Source organism: Rhamphochromis longiceps, linkage group LG7, assembly GCF_057381845.1.
Source record: "Rhamphochromis longiceps isolate RC_006_pf linkage group LG7, R_longiceps_female_GT1.1, whole genome shotgun sequence".
In the NCBI taxonomy this organism is placed as follows: domain Eukaryota; kingdom Metazoa; phylum Chordata; class Actinopteri; order Cichliformes; family Cichlidae; genus Rhamphochromis; species Rhamphochromis longiceps.
In genome coordinates this window covers 61,565,352-61,589,780 of record NC_140563.1, presented here as the reverse complement: position 1 = coordinate 61,589,780, position 24,429 = coordinate 61,565,352, and the positions used below count along the sequence as shown (strand labels likewise).

The 24,429-nt window shown below is 41.0% G+C and overlaps 1 protein-coding gene across 1 annotated transcript; it reads right to left on the bottom strand.

Moving 5' to 3' along the window:
* Positions 1 to 653: 653 nt before the first annotated feature.
* aars1 (alanyl-tRNA synthetase 1) lies at positions 654 to 24,377 on the bottom strand. Its single transcript, XM_085414695.1, has 20 exons — positions 24,264 to 24,377; positions 21,717 to 21,872; positions 21,351 to 21,539; positions 20,576 to 20,721; positions 17,365 to 17,556; positions 12,402 to 12,546; positions 11,981 to 12,126; positions 11,742 to 11,850; positions 11,027 to 11,177; positions 10,181 to 10,305; positions 8,589 to 8,733; positions 8,326 to 8,504; positions 7,517 to 7,630; positions 7,174 to 7,380; positions 6,886 to 7,070; positions 3,262 to 3,370; positions 2,697 to 2,810; positions 2,388 to 2,594; positions 1,866 to 1,979; positions 654 to 1,771 (listed from the first exon to the last, which is right to left on the bottom strand). The coding sequence occupies exons 2-20, from the start codon at positions 21,858 to 21,860 to the stop codon at positions 1,592 to 1,594; spliced, it is 2,901 nt and encodes a 966-aa protein (XP_085270821.1). The 5' UTR covers positions 21,861 to 21,872; positions 24,264 to 24,377; the 3' UTR covers positions 654 to 1,591.
* Between the last annotated feature and the right edge of the window lie 52 nt (positions 24,378 to 24,429).

Here is a 24,429-nt window from a genome sequence, read left to right as displayed (position 1 = left end):
GTCATTGTCTAGTCCGGCTTTAATGTCTCATTCCTTGGTAGGAATACCTTTTGGACAACATGTATTTACTGCACTCAAACATCTGTATGATATGTGAACAGACTCTTTGTATCTTATGGCATTGTACAAATAAAAGCTTCATGAAAGATGAGGTTAAGGCCTGATGCTGTGTTTGTGATGCCAAATGGTCAAAGGATTTGTAATGATAATAAATCAGTGCTGATATAGTGTAAACAACAAAAGCTTGTACAAGGTATGCAACTCTCACTTCTTTTAACAGGTCATATTGGGTCACATTTTTGTTTAGTAGCTGATTGTGTCAGTATCAATAGACTATAAGAGATAACCTCAATTTGAGTTTTGGCTGTCACACTCTTATCTTTTTTAATCCAGTGAGAGCTGGATTTGAATGTGAAGCTCATACATTAGCAACTGTTCAATCATAAAGGGCCGTTTTCCTGCAGATTTCTACACAACCACAGGAGTCGCCCCCTGCTGGTCATTAGACACTGAGACGTGGAAGCTACAGCCATCTTTTACGTACAGTTTATGAACAGTGCTTGGAGTTTAGATCAATCTCAAATCCATAACAGTCCATCTGAAATGAATAACCCAAAGTTCATCACAGATCTACCAGGAATGACACAGACATGTGGCATTTGTCAGCTGTATTTATTCCATCCCATAGCGTGACATTTCAGTGACAGGAAGCAGATACAATAACAAAACTTTCTGCATTTAATTAATCAATATTAAATGTCAGCAGCATGAAATTGCAAAGATTGGTTACTAGACATGTTCGTGATCATTTTACAGTTAGTGAATTCTTAATTTACTAAATTAAACCCATTATTTTATTACATGTCAGAAAATGGCTTGTTATTTGAAGACTATAATACAGCTACTGCATGTACTGTACAACTTAAGTCCAGCTAATCACAGGAGAGCACACAGGCTTTTGTCATACACATGGACGGAGCCAAACTGCTTTCTGCCAATAAAGGATAAACATTATTTATACTGTGTCCAAGCTGGGTCAACTTTACTGTTATTCCTGAGCCCAAGTGGTACAGGAAGCCAAAAGAAGGACAAAGTGCCTTGGGGGCTTGTTTCTAAACAAACAGGACTACAGTGAGATGAAACTAAACACGGAGGCAGGATGGTGGTATGTCGAAAGCCCACTTTGTGCTCCAAGGTGGGAATTTTTTGTCAATTTATCTGAGCTGCACAGTACTTGTAGGAGGCTACATCAAATGTATGTCCCTTTTCTTTTCCTCTGCATGCAAAAATGAGTTGGAAACAGGAAAGTAGAAATCATCTGCAATCCTCCAGTTATGAGTGGATCTTATGTGTTCAAGTTATTCCCAGAGAGACGAGTTTTAACAGGGCAAAGCAGAAAGTAAAGACGAGTGGCTCATTTATTGCTGGCTGAGCATCAGTGGTTGAGTTTTGCTAGTTTTCCAGCCTTTCTAAGTCTAAAAGAGGAGAGGAAAACGAAGACAGGATGTTTGAAGATTTCAGACTAATTTCCACTTCACTCCCCGATATGTTTGTAACCGCACCTCCCACACAGACCCCACCCTCGCGACTCTTAGTTCTCCCCCAGTTTGAGCCGTGCAAACTCGTTGGCCATCTGGAGCGCCTCCTGCAGGCACTGTGTGTTCCTGCCCGTGGCCTGTGCAGACATGTCTTTGCCGCCTCCCTTGCCGTCCAGCAGGGGACACAGCTCCTGAACCCATTGGCTGGCCTTCAGGCCACGGTTAGCCACATCCTGCAGAGAAGAAAGGTGGAGGGTGGAAAGCGGAGGGTTAAATTCATGGAAAATGCTCAGAGCAAGGCTTCTAGCATATGTCACTGAACGATACCTGTGGGACTTGACACAAACAGGTGATCTTGCCAGCATCTGGGTCTACAGTGAAGAGCATCGCAGCTGTCTGAGGGGACTGCGACTTCAGCAGCTTCAGTGACTCATTCAGAGCCTGAGAGAGGAAGAAGGAAAGAGGGATGTAAAGAGGGGTAAAAGGAAGTGGGAAGAGAAGAATAAAAAACATCTCCTAATCAGCACTATTGATGTCTCAAGGTCACAACTAATGGGCCACAGAGCTGATTTAGTCCCGTGGCAATAACACAGTGAGATAAGCTAAGTGAGCCTGAGAAAATGTGCAGAGATAAAGTGAATTTTAATACTGTTTGCACTCCTAATTTATTTCTGTACAGGATGCTGATGAAGTCTCGGGGATTGGATTATAAATTTGCTCTCTCTTTATGCTCTGTATATCCAACAAGGACATGGTTCTTTTATGGAATAACACGTAAAGAGATATATAAGAATTCTGCTACTGATTTTTAGACTTGCCTTCCCAAAAATATTCTGTCTTGACTCTCACCTTTGCTGAGGCTCCAGTCTCCATCTCCATGATGAGCAGCGGCTGGTTTGGGTTGCTTTCAATCACCTCCTTCGTCTTCTCCAGAACCCTCTTCTGGATGTCAGCCTTGTAGTTGCGGTCCAAGTCATCCATGGTCTTTTTCAGGCCCTTCAGGGTTTCCCTCATCTCATCCTTTTGCCACTGAGAGATTACAGCGGTGCCTATCGACTGCAGAGGAGACGGAAATGTTACCACAGCGCAATTTGCAATTTTTTCACAATTTTTTTTATTTGCCTCAGAACGTCTCTCTAAACCAAACATCCCATTTACCTCAGTCATGTCAGCAATCTCTTTCTGTATGTCCTTGTTTGGGCTTGTCTGCTGCTTCACCTTGTCTCCAAGGGCAGACAGAGACTGGCGCAGGGCATCGGCTTTCCTTTGAGCCTGATGGATATGCGACACAGCAGAGTGAGGCAGGGGCAAAGATCAAAAAGGGCAAAGAAACACGAGGAGGAAGAATGAGAAGAGAAGACGTCTGGTGGAAAAGATGAAAGACTAATTGTCTAAACATAGTAAACTTGTCCTGTGGGCCTGAAGAGAGAGGGGTGCTACATTCTTCTTTCTACTACAGTGTTCACCCCAACATTCATTCAAGTTTCATCACAGAAACCCAAAGGTCGCTTTGTCTGGGACAAATTTTCCTTTAATCAGTCGTGTTTGTAGTTACCAGTGTGAACATTTCACCATCAAGACACCCCCGCCCCTCTGTGGGGCTACCGTCTTTAAAATGTTGTCTAAACCCTTCTCTGTATGTGGGGGTGGAAGTGAGTACATGAGTGTAACGCTTTGAGCGAGTACATCAGTAAGTGTAAGCTGTGTGTGTGTGTGTCCTGACCTTCTGGGCCTCTGTTCCTGTCACTGCAACGATGCGGCGGATGCCCTTAGCGATGGCCTCCTCTGAGACGATGACGAACGGCGCGGCGTGACCCGAGTTCTGCAGATGGCTGTGGATAACAGAAAACAAAAACGTTACACAACTGCGGGAGGCAGATGAGAAGTAGGAGAGGGGCGAGCAGGAGCAAAGGATGAGGAGCAGAGGGAGAGGAAAACATTACCAAACAACAGCAGCAGGAATGAGAGGCTCTTTGAAGTGGCTGCAGATTAAAACAACATCAAAGACAGCATCAAGAAGCACACCAACAGTTTACTGAAACCTGAAGCAGCTTGAGATGGAAGGATGTGCAATTAAAAGCAAAAAAAGAAGATAGAATGGGCTTAATGCAAATGTCTTTTGCGGTGCTTAAAATCTGAACCGACCCTCGCAGCCTTTGCATCAAATGTAGCTCGGAATATTGGCTCCTGCAGCACAAAATGGCATAAAAAGCCAGGCTATAACACAACGTGTGAAAGAGCGGAGATGTCTGGGCATTCAGGTGAATTTTACAGCCAGGAGCAGACACTGTACGAGTCAGTGGAGCAAGTCTAATCAGTGGATTGAGCTTGACGAAATGTTCCAGGCCTCTGTCTGCACAGGGACACGCTCGTCTCACCATAAAGATGCACAAATCCAATTAACGCTTTCCACTTTACACACCGCCCCTGGGCTGGTCTGAAAACTATCGGCCCAATGCAAATGCGCGTATTTGGACTTTTGTACACTGATGTGTTCACGCTGCACACTTGATTCCACTCAGGGCGCACACACAGTAATGGCACGGCAAACACACTTGAATCAATGCAGCATATCAAATTAAGAAAAATGTTAGCATGCTTGGATTTTTCATCCTGCCACATGTTGTCGTTCTGCTCATTTTTCCCCCCGTGCATTTTCCCAAACATCACTAACATCTGTGAAATACACTGTTAAACAAATAGGCATTGTCACCATTCATTATCACAACATGATAATGAATGAAGCAGCTCTCCAAACTAAAGGAGTGAAGCTGAGAAAAACTGGTTTGAGGTTTTTAGGCAAACACTAACAGAAGGCCATTTTCTCTGTTTGAGAAACTGTTGAGAAACTGACAATTAGAGTCCATTATTCATGGGGAACGGCTGCAACTGATTTAAATCACAGACAAGAAACCCATCAATAACATAGTTAGCGATAGAACCTGAGATCCAGCACCAAACTGTACAATCTGAGGTTGAAGGGTCCAAGCCATAAACCGTATATTAAACACAGCTATACAGTGGGGCAAAAAAGTATTTAGTCAGCCACCGATTGTGCAAGTTCCCCCACTTAAAATGATGACAGAGGTCAGTAATTTGCACCAGAGGTACACTTCAACTGTGAGAGACAGAATGTGAAAAAAAAATCCATGAATCCACATGGTAGGATTTGTAAAGAATTTATTCGTAAATTAGGGTGGAAAATAAGTATTTGGTCACCTCAAACAAGGAAAATCTCTGGCTCTCACAGACCTGTAACGTCTCCTGTAAGAAGCTTTTCTGTCCCCCACTCGTTACCTGTATGAATGGCACCTGTTTGAACTCATCATCTGTATAAAAGACACCTGTCCACAGCCTCAAACAGTCAGACTCCAAACTCCGCCATGGCCAAGACCAAAGAGCTTTCGAAGGACACCAGGAAAAGTATTGTAGACCTGCACCAGACTGGGAAGAGTGAATCTACAATAGGCAAGCAGCTTGGTGTGAAAAAAATCAACTGTAGGAGCAATCATCAGAAAATGGAAGACATACAAGACCACTGATAATCTCCCTCGATCTGGGGCTCCACGCAAGATCTCATCCCGTGGGGTCAAAATGATCATGAGAACGGTGAGCAAAGATCCCAGAACCACACGGGGGGGACCTGGTGAATGACCTGCAGAGAGCTGGGACCAAAGTAACAAAGGTCACCATCAGTAACACACTACAACGGCAGGGAATCAAATCCCGCAGTGCCAGACGTGTTCCGCTGCTGAAGCCAGTGCATGTCCAGGCCCGTCTGAAGTTTGCCAGAGAGCACATGGATGATACAGCAGAGGATTGGGAGAATGTCATGTGGTCAGATGAAACCAAAGTAGAACTTTTTGGTATAAACTCAACTCGTCGTGTTTGGAGGAAGAAGAATACTGAGTTGCATCCCAAGAACACCATACCTACTGTGAAGCATGGGGGTGGAAACATCATGCTATGGGGCTGTTTTTCTGCCAAGGGGACAGGACGACTGATCCGTGTTAAGGACAGAATGAATGGGGCCATGTATCGTGAGATTTTGAGCCAAAACCTCCTTCCATCAGTGAGAACTTTGAAGATGAAACGAGGCTGGGTCTTCCAACATGACAATGATCCAAAACACACCGCCCGGGCAACAAAGGAGTGGCTCCGTAAGAAGCATTTGAAAGTCCTGGAGTGGCCTAGCCAGTCTCCAGACCTCAACCCCATAGAAAATCTGTGGCGGGAGTTGAAAGTCCGTGTTGCTCGGCGACAGCCCCAAAACATCACTGCTCTCGAGAAGATCTGCATGGAGGAATGGGCCAAAATACCAGCTACTGTGTGTGCAAACCTGGTAAAGACCTATAGTAAACGTTTGACCTCTGTTATTGCCAACAAAGGTTATGTTACAAAGTATTGAGTTGTATTTTTGTTATTGACCAAATACTTATTTTCCACCCTAATTTACAAATAAATTCTTTACAAATCCTACCATGTGGATTCATGGATTTTTTTTTCACATTCTGTCTCTCACAGTTGAAGTGTACCTCTGGTGCAAATTACTGACCTCTGTCATCATTTTAAGTGGGGGAACTTGCACAATCGGTGGCTGACTAAATACTTTTTTGCCCCACTGTAGCTATTACTCTATCTACCACTGGAGTTCACATTTTAAAGTCTAAACATTAGTGTGTTGGTCCCTACCATAGCAAGCTTAGCGAGCTTCTTTTTCTTTTTTCTTTTTTTTAAAGAATGGGGGACAACGCACAGATACAGATACCCTGCTAATAACAGGCATAAAAAATAATACTATAATTATAACTTGTTGGAAGACTGTACCACAAAAAACAGCCATATTATTTTTCATATAGATCCATTATCAGAAACGCAGTCTTCAGTTCAGCTCAGGCTGAAGCCTAGTAGGTACAGCTGTCTCTGCTGACACAGTTGCCCCTAAATGTAAGACTTAAAATCCAAATGGTTGAATAATAAAAGAAAAACAAAATAATACTGAAAAAAAATCTGATGAATTTAAACAATTGGCTCAAATTAAGCACTTTAATACATAAGTCTAAAGGGTGTTTGACATATCCACACCGCTAACTCGAAATTTCAAGTTACTTTTCTCGAAACATATTAACTCGAAATTTTGAGAAAATAATTCAAAATTTCGAGAAAGAGTTACTTTTTTTTAGTGGTGGAAACGGGCTTCCTTAGACCCATCACATATAAAAACTTTTTGTTAAGAGGAAACCACGCTGAGTTGACCCAACAACGTTAACAGCCATGTGGTTGATTTGCATTCCCCGTCAAGTGTGAGCAGAAATGCACAAAGACTGAAAACAAGTGTCATACTCACGTTCCACCACAAAACTCGATGGAGGTGAGGGAGCCAGCAGCACTGTTGGGGTCGGCCAGCAGTTCTGGGACAGGAATGCCAACAGACACGACACGGACCGGGTCGGGGTATGTCTCATCGAATACAGCGCGCAGACCCTGAATCGCTTTGGCTTCTGCGAGGGTTGCTTCCATTGCATACACAGGCTGGAAAGTTCAAATCCAATATTAATATTAAATAAAAGTCTGTGAGGATCAACATTTTTTTCTCTTCAAAAAACTGGCTGGTGATTTCACTCCATCCACTGACCTTAGCATCTTTTATCATGGTACAAGCGATCTCCTCAGTCCGGTGGATCTCATCCGTGCTGAGAGCACCTTTAGCAGTGAAGTCAAAGCGCAGGCGATCGGGGGCAACCAGGGAGCCCCTCTGGTCTGCCTCCCCTAGCACCCCACGCAGGGCAAAGTTCAAGATGTGTGTGGCAGTGTGGTTGCTCATGATGGGTCTACGGCGAGCCTGGAAAGTGTGTGTGGATAGATAAAGCTCTACATAAAGCTCAACCTACCTAGAATCTCTTTTACTTAGCTGGCTTTTTTTTGTTTGTTTGTTTGTTTTTAAAAAATAGGGTCAATATCCCGGTTTCAATTCTCACCTCATCTACGTGTAAGGTGACACGGTCTCCAACTTTCAGTGTGCCATAGACTGTACCCACATGGAGAACGTAACCTCCTCGAACCTGCGTATTCTTCACCGAGAACTCCATGCGCTGCAAAAAGCAGAAGAGTACATTCAAACAAAAGTTTTCATAGGCAAAAAGAAAAACTGAAGGCAGTCTGATGGTTTGTGTGTCTATGAGATTAAATATTTTGGAGAACATGATGACTTAATAAGTTAAAAGCTCTTTATAGAAAGTTCCCACATTCTCAGCAAATATGAGAATTACGAGAAGAATACATAAAGACATACAAAAGAAATGAAGTGCTGGCACAGATGTTCTGCTAAAACTGATATGAATGTTTTCATGCCATTCAAGTTCTCAGTTATGGACGAGAGACAAGAACAATTTATTATCTTTTCTTTCTTCATTCTTCTGTAAGAACTATGATAATTCATTTCGCAGGCTTTTTCGCCAAGCAGATGGGCTGTTTGCTCACGGCCATGATTTCCAGCAGCTATCAGATCCAGAAGTGCTATTTGAACAAATGTGTTAGCTCTGAAGATAGACTGTGCAATTCTCATCTGCCCAGTTAAAAGTTGACAAAAGGTAAAGCTCGATTTCTCTGTACCTGCAATGTGTTCGGGAGGAAAAACAAACTCCAACTGTGACAATTACCCTAATGAAGGGAAACTATCAAAGCTCTTTTTTACAACGCAAACAGGATTAACAGAGCTCATTACAGAAGTGTAAAAAGCACATGAACCTAGGTGTTGTTTCCCTCAATTTATTTTTATTGCACTTACATCCTCTGTACTGTCATCCTCTCTGAGCATGTAGCCTTCATCAAACGTCTGTCCACCCTGCTCTGCGTAGAAGGACGTCTGGTCCAGCACCACGCCGCACTCCTGACCCGTGGTCACCTCATCGCAGAAGGCGCGGTCGTGACGGAGGGCAAGCACTGTAGCTGAGGTTTGCTGGAACTCTGGGTACAATAATAGGATACAGATCAGTTGACTTTAAAAGGTAAATGGACTTGTTATATAGTGCTTTTCTATGCATCACTTACGGTAGTTGCCGTTTTCATCTGAGGTATAATTGTATTTGGGAGAGTCATCTGTGGCGGGTATCTGCTTGTTTCTCAGCTCTTCGATGGCGTAGATGTCCAACATGATGTGGTCCTCATCTCCCGCACCCTTACCCTGGGACTTCAACTACACACACACACAAACACAGACTTATGCTCAGTCATAACCCCCAAAATACAGAAACATTTACAATTAAAATGTTACATAATTACAGAATGACTGATAGCAAAGACAATCACAATTTGCCTGGTATAATCATTCAATAAAGATTAGACATTTGTTAAATAATGACTGTGCAAGATTGTGCATAATTCATGCATTCAATCAGTTCCCAGAACTGTAGCAGATATGAGTTAAATTCCTGTACATTTACATCAATATCTAATAATTTTAAGCGTTCTACATTTATATCAGTGTGGAAGATGGAGTGACTTTGCGGGAGTGCTACAGAGATGGCACAAAATCAGACCCAAGCAGCACTTTCAGAGTTCTCTTTCCTTTTCTTTACAAGATTATAAGCTCTCTCACTTTCTTACAGACAGGTTTCAAAGATGCATATGTTGATTTCTAGCCAACATAAATGTTAATCAACTCAGAAAAACAAAAGGAAACAGCAACAAGTGAGGGGACAGCCACAAGACAAATTTCAGGTAAACTGGCTCAGACTGCATCCATTGCTTAAGCACATAACAGTTAAATGAGCAATTGGATTTGTAAAACATGTAGTGCTTTAGTGCAGAATGGATGCAGCTCAGTAAGATGAGGGGAAAAGAATAAAGGGAGAAGAAATTACAGCCATGACGAAGCAAAATCTGGGGGAAAGAGAGGACAATGCAGTATAGTTGTAGAAACCCAGAAGTGTAGAAATCCCACTTATGAGATATTTTGCAAGTTTCTTTTTCTGTATATTTATTCAATTCAGTTTTATTTATTTAGCACCAATTCACAACAACAGTTGCCTCAAGGCACTTTATATTGCAATGTAATGAGATATTTTCTGGATAATGCAAGTTTCACATGTTAAAGACCACTGAGAACATTTGAAGTTTGCAATGTTCCTAAATTTGTTCTCCTTCTTCAAGACACACTTGAATAATAAATAAGTACTTATGTGATACTATTTCTTTAAAACGCTGAGAAAAACTGGTTTGAGGCTTCACATGTGTATCTAATAAACTGGTAACTCTATATAAGGTTAAGGAGATATTGTAGAGTGATTGTGTTCTGTGTCAAACTCCCCCAAGTGGGAATGAGGAGAACTGCAGTATTGGTATGAGACTCGTACAAAATCGATGAAATGTGTGGGATAGAAATCAGAGGTTGCAGTTTTACGGAAAGCAAATCAATCTTTTGGCTTAATCAAACAACAAGGGATTCACACCGGGCTGTAAAGTAAATGTAGGCTTATTTAAACAGCAGGTGCATGACTCCTGATTCTGACTTACAGTGCAGTACTGGAGAATGCTGACACAAAGCAAAACAGTGCACCCATAGGAGTGGCACAGTAGGGTAGTTAGCGAGACTCAGTAGAGTCAGGACGGTCAAGGCCATTTTCAAACAATCATCTGCTCACCTGTGCAGCCTTCTTCTCCTCCTCGAAGCCAGCCAGGTCAACCTCCATGCCTTTCTCCTCAGCAATAAGGGAGGTGAGGTCCAGAGGGAAACCGTATGTGTCATACAGCAACCATGCTGTGTCACCTGTGTGCATGGAGAGAGGGAGAAAAGATAGAAGTGTGAGTGTCTGAAACAACACTGCTTAAACACTTATGTCCTTGAGTCAGACAATTAAAAAAAATATTGATGGACTGGAGGCATTGTTTGGATAAGTAAAAGCATGAAAAGAACAAATAAACTGCTTTGTAGCAGCTTATGTTTGCAGGGTGCAGTAATGATTTGGACACACTTTGTGACAATGAAGAAATATTAGTTTGCCTGAGGTATACAACTTTTGAAAAAATCCATTACAGTGTACACCAACAACCCTGGAGGGTTACGTTTATAAGCAAAGCTGAATGTGCATCAATTTTTATGTCGCTTGAATTTATAGTGTGAAACATCAACTGATGAATTTTTAGCTTTTCAAACTAATTCCTTCCCTTTAGTGAGTATTTTTGTACTGATCTGAGAAGCTCTGAGGCATTGAGAATGACAATCAGACAAAAAGATGAAGGGAGAGACTGAACCATAATGCCAACAAATTCTGATGGGATTAAAAGCGGGAAAACAAAGCAACTGAAGGAGGGAAGAAATGACAGAAAAATGAGCCAAGAAAAGAAGAAGTCATGTGGGTGGTGAAGACAGATGAAAGGTGAAGAAAGGATAAAATGACGAGGATAATTCAGGGAGGATGTAACAAAAACAGAGCAGTGAACTTCTCAAAAGAAAGTTACACACATTACACTAAACACCGCACTCTCACCTGGGATTGTCTTTGTGTCAGCCAGACTCATTATCTTCCTATCCAGGATACGGCGCCCTCTGCTGAGGGTTTTAAGGAACTGCGCCTCTTCCTCGTTAATAATATCCTTCACCATTTCTGGGTCTTTCTTCAACTCTGGGAATGCTTCACCCTGGAAAATGCAGTCAAAGTAGACAGATGGAGATGTAGACAGAGAGGAGGGAAGAAAGAAAGAAACGGAAAAGGAGGAGTAAAAAAAAAAAAGAGACACATCATTTAGAGTTTATTAAGTGTTATATATTAACTAATACTAAACACCAAGATTTTTTGAAACAGTCATGTTTTTTCACAACACTGAAAAATACAAAATACACACCTCACAATTAAGAATATATAAAACAAAATCTCATGTGAAATCTAATATTAATAATAAGGATGCTTCCTGCAGTGAATTCTATTCACTGCTGTCATCCAGTAAATGCAATTAAGCATTAAAAGAAAAATGGAATTAAACTAGTTTTGGTAGAAAAGAACAAATGTTTTTTTGGCTTCTAAAGTAGGAAATGCTTTTTAAAAACGCAAGAGGAAAACTGTCTTCAACATTAACCCAGTCACACTACAAGATCAGAGAATAAAACAGCTAAAAATTAACGTAACCCTCATGACAATAACCCAAACAACAGCAAGTTGTGTGTCTGTAATGCCTACGTGGACTACAAAGGAAAGAAAATCTCACCAGGGAATCGACCACTACATCCACGAGAGAGGCAAAGAAGCCTCTCTGAGCGCCCAGCTTCTCATGAGAATATCTGACCGCACGGCGCAGGATCCTCCTTAACACGTAGCTAAATATGGTGGAAACAACAAAATATTTTAATGATGTGTAAAAAAGGCTCCACAAAACTTTTCATTTGCAGCAATCATGTTACTTACTGTTAAGTCTGTTGAGTATTTAAACAATTAACAATGTCTTACCCTCTTCCTGTGTTGTCAGGCCGACCGCCATCTGATAAGGCGATGGTGATGGTGCGGGCGTGGTCAGCAAGCACACGGTAAGCCATGTCGATACCATCAGCGTCCTCAGCACCTACTTTTCCTGTGTAAGGTCGAGCACCCGTACCCTGAAATAGATCATATTCTTAATGTTAGATATGTGGGCCCCAAACGTCTTCCTCTAATGTAAATAAACACGTTGATAAATGCTGCTGTTAAGGCAACTTTGTGTGGATTCATACTACCAGATTAATTTATAGGAATAAGTTTTGATATTTTGATTCAGTAGCTATTACTATTTACTGGATCTTGCCCAATCTAATCATAATTTCTCTTTCATTGAACTGTCAAGTAAAGGATATATCGTCTCTCTCTTTCGCACAAATCCTTGACACTTCTGTACCTTCTGAATGGCTTCAAAGTACGGTATGAAAAGGTCAGTGTCATAGTTGGACATCTTGTTCTGCAGTACAGACACAAGGCGCTCCAGACCCATCCCTGTGTCAATGCTCTTCTTAGGCAGCGGCTTCAGCTCCGTCTCGGACTCTCTGGAAACAACAGTTAAAAAACACAGATTCACTGATCAGTAAAAAGATTTAAGACCTCTTGGCAGTGCTGTTTTTTTATAGAGGTGCACACATGTTATTCTTAAAACATACATGTATATGTAATTTATATGCAACTATTGATCTTCTTATTTACCATTGTAGTTTGCAGTTTATAAAAAAATAAAAAAAAGACTACTGCTACCCTGTATTTAATTTACGCTCTTCCATAAAAATAGGCCCACTGGTGAGAATTACTTTTATAAGAGAAAATAAATAAATTTTAAAAAATCCGCGACAGTAAATTTCTTGGAATGCGTAAACAAAAGATTTAGTTTTAAGTGGTGTGGAAAGTGGGAGTGTGCATCTGATTTACTAGCTTGAACATTCTGTCCAAAACAGATAGAGGTGTGTCCAAATTCCAGCCCGTGTTCCTTGTATAGATTCATGTAAGGGTGTGCTGCTGCCACAAAGGTTCATTTTAGTTTATTTTTGTCACCTGCTGAACAAGTAACAAGGCTCAGGTGAATCTGAAACCCATTTAAGCACACGGCTGCTGTTGTGTTGATAATTACTGTCAGTGATAACTTTTCACTGTTGTTTGGTTCAAATATGGTGGGAAATTAGAGGTGGGGGAAAAAATCGATACAGCGTAGTATCGCGATATTTTGTTTGCTAATAATGTATCGATACAGGGACAGCAGATATCGATATTTTGTTCCAAAAACTTCCAGTCCACCAGATGGTACGGTTGAGCTTTTTCTCTAGTGAGGTCAGCAGAGGTTAGGTCAGCACATGGGAAAATAGATCAAACAAAGATGGAGGAAGAAAAAGAGATCAGGAAAGCGCCATCTGCGTTTAAATCAAATGTCTGGACGTACTTTGGATTTTTTAACAAGGATGGAACAAATGAGATGGATATGACACACGGGATTTGCAAGGTGTGTCGTATGAAAATAAAGTACTCTGGGAATACTACGAACATGAGGGCCCATCTTACACGGCACCATCCAAAAATAGCATTAACCGCGGACGGGAAAGCTAGCTCTGAATCAGCTCCACTGAAAAAATCAACCAACGCTGGACACTCTTAGCTTAGCAAAGCTATCTCCCAATTCAGAGCGAGCTAAGAAAATAACACAATCTATCACGTACTTCATCTGCAAAGACCTGCGTCCTTACAACATTGTGGAAAACGAGGGCTTTTCTTACATGATCAAGACGCTGGAACCCAGGTATGTGATACCATCACGACGTTTTTTCGCGGACACAGCCGTACCCAATCTCTACATAGATGTGAAGCGTAAAGTTGAGGAAAGTTTGAGCACAGCAGAAAGGGTTGCATTAACTTGCGACGCATGGACCTCGCGGGCTGTGGATTCATATGTGACTATAACAGCGCATTATCTCACAGCGGACTGGCAACTGCTGTCTTACGTTCTCCAAACTCGAACATTACATGAAAGTCACACTGGAGCGAACATTGCAAATCTCCTGCAAAATGCAGCACAGGAATGGGGGATTGCCGACAAAAATCTGGTGGTTGTCACCGACAATGCTTCTAATATGACAATTGCCACTCAGCTAGCGGGATACCTGCATGTGAAGTGTTTCGCCCATACGCTCAATCTGGCATCACAACGAGCCTTAAACCTGCCTGCAGTAGCCAGGGTCTTGGGAAGAGTGCGGCGCATAACTGGGTTTTTCAATAGAAGCACAGTGGCAAACCACGCTCTGGAGCAAAAACAGAAAATGTTACAGCTCCCGACTCACAAGCTCAAGACCGACGTCTGCACGAGATGGAACAGTGCTTATGACATGCTCCAGCGTTTCCTTGAACAACAACCTGCGATTTGTGCAGCGCTGCTGTCTCCCGAAGTCAGAAAGAGTAGCACAGATATCTTTACTCTAAACGAGACGGATATTGGGAACACTGAAGAAATTGTCCGGGCCTTGAAGTCAATGCAAGTCGCGACTACTGTGATGTCTGAGGAAAAGAATCCTACTCTGTCTCTCGTAGCACCGCTGCTAGCACAGCTGTTGCACGACACCCAAGACAACATTGGTGACACAGCGCTGGTCAGAAACATCAAGCAAAGTATCAGTCAAGATCTTAAGAAGAGATATGCCAGCACAGTCGAGAGGAACACCCTCTACACAGCATCAGCTCTCGACCCACGCTTTAAAACCCTGCCGTTCCTGTCACTGGAGGAAAGACAGGAAACCTATGCCAGAGTGGTTGCTGAGGCTATAACCCTTCAGGTAAGCAAACATTCTGGTGTTATAATTTAAATAACTTACTTACAATATTAGTAGATCGGTGATATTTTTGTCATATTGGTAATATTCTATTTAACAATTAAATACATTAATTATAATTTGCTAACATATTACTGCATACTAAAAGATATGAAATATTTATTTTCTTCCTACAGGAAGTTTTCTACAGGAAGAAAAGAGGTAGCAGCCCATCTGTGAGCCAGAAGCCCATGAACATCATGAGAAACCTGACGAGACTGAACAAAATCTCAGACCCCCTCTCATACCAGCCAAGATGAGGAAGTCTTGTGGGTTAACAGACTTGCTTGGTCAGACTTATGGTGATGTTGGAGCCCCACCAAAATCATTATCTGCCACAGCTGAGGAGGAGGTGAAAAGATACCAGGAGGTCACGTCACTGGCACTCACAGAAGACCCACTAAGCTGGTGGAAATCCCATGAGGAAGTCTATCCTTTCCTGGCCACACTGGCAAAAAGATACCTTTGTATCCCAGGTACTAGTGTCTCGGCTGAAAGAGTCTTCTCAACCGCTGGAGACATCGTCACAGCAAAACGGAGCACTCTGACTTCAGAGCATGTTGATCAGCTCCTTTTTCTGAGCAAGAATGCTGACATTGCTTCACTGTCCAAATGTGTTTAACTTTAGGGCAGCAACAAACAGGACAGTTTACTTATTTTAATTTAAGAAATGTTTTATTTTATTTAAATTTAAAACTTTTTTATTTAATGTAAAATTATATTTTGTTTTAAGCTATAATTGTACCGGATAGTTACGTTCAGTTAAGTTGGTTACTAGACTGTTATACAAACCGTTCACTTTGTCAGCTGTGATGGCTGCACTTACAGCCACACAGTGGTAATATCACCATGTTAGTGTAGAGGCTTATAAGTAATATTGCATTCACATTTCTTTCTTTAAATATAGGAATTTATTTACAGAACAATAAATAACTGGTTTTGGTTTAGAATTCATTCACATATCCACATAACACTGCATTCTAAAATAAGTGCGCACATTTTAGTTTACACTGTTATGTATGATTAATCTTTTGTTTTCTGAGTTACCTTAGTTGCAGCTGTTCCAGTCCCTTGATTAAGGAGCCAAGAGGTGGAAAAGGGGCGGAGCGAGCTTTAAAGGAAGGCTACAAATTGGTTCACGCCATAACTCGGGACCATGGGGGGGAATTGGAGTTCATTATGTTTGGTTTAGTTAGGTTTTGTGTGTTTTACCCCTTTTCCTGTTTTTGTGGGCTGATCAGCCACTATTTAAGTTTCCCCTTTGTCTCGTTAAGTTAGGTCAGTTTGTTTGAGTTACCAGTTGTGTTGTCAACTTTGAGTAGAGTTTTGTTAGTTTGACCTCTTTTATGGGCCCAAGATTTTGATTCTTTTTGCATGAGTTAACCAATTATGTTTTTTGGGTTAAATAAAAAATCATTTTTTGGACTTTAACCTGTGCCTAAGTTTCCTTCACTGCTCGGTCCATCACATCAGCAATAAAACTGACTGACATGAGAGAAAGACTGAGTGTGAGACTTTATTATTAGATAAAATGAATATTGATAACGTTTACCTTTATGGACAAAATCTGCAGTAGAAAAAATATGTGATAAATCACAAAATATCGTATTGCAATACCCAGAATATTGCAAATATATATATATATATATTAAAAAAAAAAAAAAAAAAAAAAAAAAAAAAAAAAAAAATCGCAATAATATCGTATCGTGAGTTAAGTATTGTGATAATATCGTATCGTGGGGTGTATGGTGATTCCCACCTCTATGGGAAATACTACAAAACATCAGAATGAAAATGCCTACATACCACATGTACATGTGAATACAGTCTTTCCCTGTTTGTTCAGAACATGGAAATATATTAAGTTAATATAAGGTGCACCGAGCTTTTACAGGTCCCTGTATTCCAGCAGTTCCTCCAGTGCATTTCATTCTGCTTATACCTGTTATCAGTATTTCTAAATACCCCCCCCCCAAAAATGAGCTTTTATACACAGCAGAAGACATAAACGCATAACAAACATTACATTGTTGCAACAGGATCTAATTTCACTACTGGATCGATGTTGAGTGCAAGTTCAAAAGGCTGGGTGCTTAAGTTTTGTGAACACAGACTAGAAAAAGAACTTAACAACATATCATTTTTTTCTTTAGCTCACACCAAACGAGCACAACTATGGATGTGAAAGCAAACCCGAGCCCTGCTGGAACTGAGGACAAAGCAACACTATGGATTAGTGTAGCCCAGCAGCCTTGACAGGACTAATCCTGGAAGTCATTTTCAAAACACCACAAGGTGTAAACGAATGCAATGAACCAAGAAGATTTTACACTGCCTCATAAGGCATGAGAATAAATTACTCTTTTAACACAGCATGTGATGGTGTGTGAAAAAAAATGTGTGAATTTAATGCAAAAGCATTATTCCTTCAATAAATTATTTTGCTTCATGGATGCAATCATCGATTCATAAAGTCCTCTTAGTAAGATCATTTTTCACTGTGTGTGTGTGTGAGTGTGTTACCTGTTGAACTGGATAAACACCAGGTTCCAGATCTCCAACACATCGGGATCATCCATGTTCACCAAGTGAGAGGCGTCTCGCCCTCCAATGCGGTCGTAGTGGATCTCACTGCAAGGGCCACAGGGGCCGGTATCTCCCATCTCCCAGAAGTTATCCTTCATACTGCCCGGCAGGATGCGAGCCTCATCCACGCTAAACCAAACAAAGAAACAGAGAGAGGCAGAAGTTGAATCAACTCCCTTAAGATGAGAAAGACTTTCATCATTAATTTAACATTCACATTAGGGCTGGGCCATATTATACCGTTCACGGTAATACCGGTATAATGTTAGGCAACGATAGGAAAATGAAATATCGCGATAGAATGGGAGTAAAACGCGCATGCGCAGTGCCTTTGTTTTCATACGCACATGGCCGATTGTTGAGTGAAACAGATGAACCAGAATTGGTTTGTAAAAATGGTGCAACTTCAGTGATGTGGAACTGATTTGGTGTTTGTCCGTCAGATACACGACAAAGCACATTTTTTTGCATAACATGCAAGCGGCCGTCGTTATTGTCGTATTTGTCGGACTAAGATGCTCTTAAATCTGGGAGTAATCTGGGTCCTAAACTCCGTATGCTTCAGGTCAAACAACACTGCAGCATCACTGAGCGTTAAAAACTGTCTAAATTCTTTCATCTTTAATAAAACGATCAGCATTGCTGCTTTACCAGGTGTAACTATAAAGTTTAACTTCCAGGCATCCATGAAAACAAAAGTTATTACATTTAACGGAGTTAGAAGTTAGCAGGAAGCTAGCGGAAGTTAGCTCGCTAGTTTTGCTAGTTACCTAAGCATGATATTGCATGTTCTGACTGAGAGATTTCTGAAAAAAATCAAACGTACAGCTCTGCTATCACTTCCAACATAAATGAAGACAGGAAACTAAACAGCAGTGACGTTTGTAGGGTTACTGAAGTTGGGCTAGCTGGTATATAATGATGTGCTACGTGATCGCTAGCGACACAGCTATATTAGCATAACATAAACAGTGTTCGTCCTCCAGCTTCACTAACACTTTTCCACTTATAAAAGTTAACGTTAAGGTTCTTCATGGTTAGAGACAAATGCAATCGCATGGCAGGATGCTGTAAACGGACCAAACTTCAGTCAGGAGAACAACTGAGATAATCCATCCACAATACGAGGTTAGTCATTAATATACTGCAACATGGGAATAGAGCAGCTGCCAGAGAATTCAACATTAATGAATCAATGGTACAGAAGTGGAGGAAGCAAGAAGAATGAGTTTAATCAAGTTTGATTTATCTGACTGCTTTGTTTCGCTTAATGTGCCTTATAATCCCGTGCACCTTATGGTCCGAAAAATACGTACTGCACACTGCAGTTTAATGTTGCAAAGCACCTCTTTTTAACTTCAGTGGATATTATACATGGTTATGCTCAGGATATGTCAGCCCATTTCTACTGGAAATGCCTTTTGGTTAAACTTTCAGCAAGGAATTTGCATTTGCACTGTTACATTTTTATAAAGCTTTAATGTACATAAAAACCAGCTTCTTGTTTAAGTGAAAATAAATGGAAGGTTGTCTTTTTGCGCTAGTAATGTTGTGGAGTTGTATTTTGTCTCGCATCAATTATATCGTCGGTTATATCGTTATCGCAAATTTTCAAATATATATCGTGATAAATATTTTTGGCCATATCGCCCTGCTCTAATTCACATCATGCAAAAATGTTTTTCCTACAGACAAAATTCTGTCCTCTGATGAGGTTTTGGAATTTGACCAAAGGGAGATCACCAGGATTGTAATGCATACTTTTGAACTACTGTTTTGTTTTTTTATTTTAAGGTGTAGTATTAGGGCTGTGCGATATGACTAAAATCTCATATCTCGATATAAGACATCTATCATCCCGATAACGATATAAAATCACAAAAATTTAACATTTTCTGTGAATCTCGGGCAGCTCGACTTGCGTGAAGTGTTTCCAGCTGGGTGTATGTATGTATGTATGTATTAGGGGTGCAACAACACTCGTATCGATATTGAACCGTTCGATACAGTGCTTTCGGTTCGGTACGCATATGTATCGAACAATACAACATTTTTAATTTATTTTATCAACTTTTCTTCTGACGATGCTGTCTGTGTTGAGCGCTCAGTGGATCTGCGCTCGACAGTGCAGCCTAGGCGGAGTAGTCGAGCGCAGATTCACTGAGCGCAGGGAAAACTAGCGAGACAGAAGTTAAGCTCTCCTTGCAACATGGCAAATTGAACCTCTCCCACCCTCATTCAGATCTGGCGTTTGGAACTATTTTGGTTTTCATGTGACGCATGACCCTGAAGGTAAGCGGACAAGAGTAAAACAGTATGTTGGATGTGCCACGCAATGCTCAATTACATTGGTGGGAACTAGTGTGTTAGCGCAGTTTGCTCTTTAACATGTTGACGCTGTCCAGCCCCATGCACGGGGAGATCCGCGGTAGCTCGTTAACGGAGATTTGCCATGTTATGGCGTTAACATCATTTCAATGAGATTAACGCTGACAGCACTAGTGGGAACACAATGAATATGACTGCACATTTATGCCGACATCATCCGAGTGCAAAGACAAGTGGAAGCAGACAAAAACAACAAGCACGCATGCTACAAACTTTACCCGAGTCATTTAGACAGCCGTTAGCACATGATTCTCCTTATGGGGACCTGATATGTTTAATATGCTGCTGAGAATATAGCCCAGAAGAAGCGTATAGTATAGCTTTTATTTTGGAAAGAGCCATTTCTCTGTAATAAACTCTCTTTTCCAAAGATGAGCGATTTCTCGATCAGATAGATTAATTTTTTTATTACTTTGTTGTTTCAGCAACATTCAATTTAAAAACTGTACTTTTGAGTTAAAATATATATTTATAATTTTAATAAATGACAAATTAAAAAAGCATGAACATTTTTTTTGTATCAAAAAAGTATCGAACCGAACCGTGAATTTTGTGTATCGTTGCACCCCTAGTATGTGTGTGTGTGTGTGTATATATATATATCAGATTATAGCTCATTTTGATTGTACAGAAATGTCGCTGCCTCTTTCTTGCCATTAAAAAGATTGGAAGTGCCTTAAACCTGCAAACTCGTTTCACTTTTTGTATCACAAGCTTTATCTATTTTTACATACAGTCAATGCTCCCAAGGCTCACTCACCCCAAGTCCATCCAGATCTGTTTGCACTCCAGGTCAGGCTCCAGGCCTGCATCCTCATTACCTCCAAAGTAGGTGACATACAGGCGCTCTAAAGCAATACCAAACTCCTGAGTCAGCAGCTCCAAGGCCATCTTACAGGCTAATTCCTGGAGAGCAAAAATGATGCAATAACAATTTAGAGCTGTTTAGGCAATGTCTTATCCATTAATAATGATAATGAATATGTCATTGTAATATAACAAGCAACATTGACAAAAAGGAGAGAACAGCCAGATTCTCACATAGATCAACTTTAACCACTTCAACCGAAAATATAAAAAGAATTAGATGAGCCCCAGGCTCATATGTTCAAGCATTTTTGTATTAGAATTATCTCCTTTTCTCTACTTACCTAAGATAATGACACTATGTATGTTTTTACTAGTGGACAATCCCCTCACTCTTATTTTGAAAGTGCCTTTTTCCTGTGCCTTTACAATGAGCTCACCAATGCTACAGAGCTGAACAGCTACTGCTAGCTGCTGTCCAAGGCAAAGAAGTTGGTAGAGTCACTTGAGAGGGAGCAGATTATATTGCCTAGTTATACATTTATCACAAAGTACTTGGCAAACAAAATGTTTGCAGAGGAGAAATTTATAAATGGTGAAAGGTCCTACAGCAATATGTGTGTGTGTGTACTCGAGCACTGTTCAACAAACAGGATTTAAATCTGTGGGACTAAAAATACAAGTAACAAAAAAGTGAAACTGATGTGAAGGATGAGAAAATGTAATACCTTAAAGTAGTCCCCAAAGGACCAGGAGCCCAGCATCTCAAAGAAGGTGTGGTGGTAGACATCTTTACCCACATCGTCCAGATCATTGTGTTTGCCTCCTGCACGAATACACTTCTGGGTGTTGGCAGCACGACGCAGCCTGGCCATGGGATGTGATGGATCAATAGTGTTGAGGAAGATGGGCTTGAACTAAAGAAAATGAGGTGCAAAAAAAAGAAAAATCTTGAGAAAAAAAAAAGTTTGTTTTTTTTTCAAGAAAGTTTGCTAGATCTGATTTCCGAGCTTATTCTAAAAGTTGTGAATCAGTGGGAACATAAAGAAGAGCCATGGTGTAGGAAGCAGTGTTGGGAAAGACATTGTGTGTACCTGGTTCATGCCGGCATTGGCAAAAAGCAGCGTGGGGTCATCCAGGGGGATGGTAGATGAAGAGTGAACGTACGGGTGCTCATAGCGACAGAAAAAGTCAATGAACTTCTGGCGAATTTGAGCTGCATTCAAGGAGGAGTGCATTCTGAAGAAGCTCTGTGAACAAAATTACACACAGAGAAAAGAAACACTTTAGCTATCAAGCACATTTAGAATCAGAATCAGAATCAGAATGGGGTTTATTGCCAAATGTTGAGCAGGTTTACAACATTAGGAAATTGCTGCGGTGCTTCAGTGCAAACATGCTGTCATAAATAGCACTTAAATAGACATGGAAAAAAATAAAAGTAGGGATAAGAATTAAAAGTGCTACGTGGAAAGATATGTGCATGAGATATACATGAGATATATACATGAGAATAAGAATTAAGAGTGCTACGTTGAAAGATATATACATGAGTGCAGGTGGTGATCAGTGCCAAACATAGAATGATGCAGTGACACAGCGTAGGGTCATGTGTTAGTGGCGGGTACAGTCATATGGTTATTGTTCATGTGTCCAACAGCAGAGGGGAAGAAACTGTTCTTATGGCGAGAGGTTCTGGTGCGAATGGACCGGAGCCTCCTGCCTGAGGGGAGCAGGTCAAACAGACTGTATCCAGGGTGAGAAGGGTCAGCTGAGATCCGAGCTGCACGCCGCAGTGTCCTGGAGGTGTACAGGTCCTGCAAAGATGGGAGTCTGCAGCCAATCACCTTCTCAGCAGAGCGCACAACACGCTGCAGTCTCTGTTTGTCCCTGATAGTGGCTCCAGCGTACCACACGGTGATGGAGGAGGTGAGGATGGACTTAAAGAGGTCTTGTATGCAGCCAGTGATTTTTTTTAAGTTAATTCTTGGGCCAATTAAATTTTTCCAGGTCACAGAAAGACAAATAATTTAACTCACAGAAACTGGTCCCATTTAGAGAGGTGGATGATTATTTGGTCTGAGTAACAGCAACTTTACTACCGAGTTATTAGAACACAATTAAGGCCTGCTCTTCCCTTTCAGGCAGTAGTCCCCTTAAGGGTACACTCTCAGTGCTCGTGCCCAAATACTAATTTAGCAAGTACAGAAGAGGTGTGTGTGTGTGTGTGTGTGTGTGTGTGTGTGTGTGTGTGTGTGTGTGTGTGTGTGTCACATCTTGGGTAAAGCTTTTTAAACAGCTGTTTAAAACACTGGCTTACCATCAATTAACAGCATCAGCAATTTCCCATGGGTTTCTCTTCCTGTCATGACTGCGCAACTAGCGAGAGCTCTGGCAAGGCTGGTGCATAAGGGGTTGTACAAACCACCTTGTTGTTTTCACCGTAAGAAGCAACAATTTTCTTTCATATTTTATATGCAAGTGCTGTACTTTGTTGGAAGCTGTTGGAGTAGCTCCTTTTTATGTACTAAAATGTCATTCAAGGCAATCCCATTTAATTAAAAAAAAAAAAGAATTATACATTTGTCAGTGCTTTTAAAGGCCGGTTAAAGAACTGTCCAGTGTTGGTCCGAAAATACATTTTTTTGTCCATAAAGTATCAAAACATTATGAAATTGTTTATCGGTCATTATAGTAATTGTGCATGTTTTGATTTTACCACTCCACACCAAAAGCTTAAAGTTAAGTCTGTTTGTAGGGTGTGGATGTTAACCTAGCTGCAGCTAATTGGCCTGACGCTCTTCTCATAAACAACAGCAGCTCAGGAATCCAGTGAGACAGGTGAGGCACACAATGCTGCGATCTTAAATATGAAGTCAGATGCAATTTTAGATAAGAATGGAAACAAAAGCAACTTACAATTGATTTGTAAGCACTTTGTGGATTTTTGGAGTACACATATTTCATTAAAATGTGATACCATATATAATTAAAAGGCAGCAGAGCTCAATTCCCAATGGTGAAAACTGACTGCCAAAGCAAACCTCAGCTGGTGTTTTCAGCTTTCTGGGTAACAAATAGCCCATGTCCCCGTCCTGACAACAAAGCATTTAGCGGGCAGACAGAGAAAGAAGAGACGTGGGAAGTATTAGCCCAGTGGTTTTGAGAAATAAATAATGGTCCATTTTCAAGACAAAATAAGGACATTTATAATCATAGAACAGGTAGACGGAGACCAGGTTGATGATAAATATTGGACCCATCTTTCAGGTTAGTAACAGGAACAGCCCTGTTCTCTGTCTCCATGGCACAAAATCAGTGAACTTAATCTCGCAAGCCTAACATAAACTTCCAGACCACACAAATTTGTGACAGTCATGTGATACAACATATTTCCTCTTAAAGTTCTACCAAAAACCGACAGTCTTCAATATAAGCTAGTCAGCTGACTATAATTGTTATTGTAGGCAGAGGCACTAGCTTGATCTGACGTTAGCAGGCTAATGTGTTAGCTAGTTAACTCAAGCTACCTCCCTGCGCTCATCCTGAGATAGACAGTTCGGCACACTGCTCTAATTGAAAGGCTATTCTGCTGAACAGTACAATAAAGATAACTTATTTAAACACATGAAAATACTCACAGAAGCCGCTATTCCCGCAGAATGAATCAGGTACTTCTCCTTCACTCCACGCTGCTCAAACTGAAGGAAAGCACAAGCAGCGGGCACGCCTACGACAGCCTCCAACTGGTCCGGCTACACAGAAAAGTCAAGAATTCTGGATTCTTATTGGACAAATCTACTGTCC

Excerpts from the sequence above, each read along its gene's own strand:
- aars1 (XM_085414695.1), bottom strand. The coding sequence starts at position 21,860 with ATGCACTCCTCCTTGAATGCAGCTCAAATTCGCCAGAAGTTCATTGAC. Across the intron at positions 2,811-3,261 it reads CAGGAACAGAGGCCCAGAAG|GCTCAAAGGAAAGCCGATGC; the intron begins GTCAGGACACAC and ends CATATCCATCAG. Across the intron at positions 1,772-1,865 it reads GTTTGTGTCAAGTCCCACAG|GATGTGGCTAACCGTGGCCT; the intron begins GTATCGTTCAGT and ends TCTTCTCTGCAG.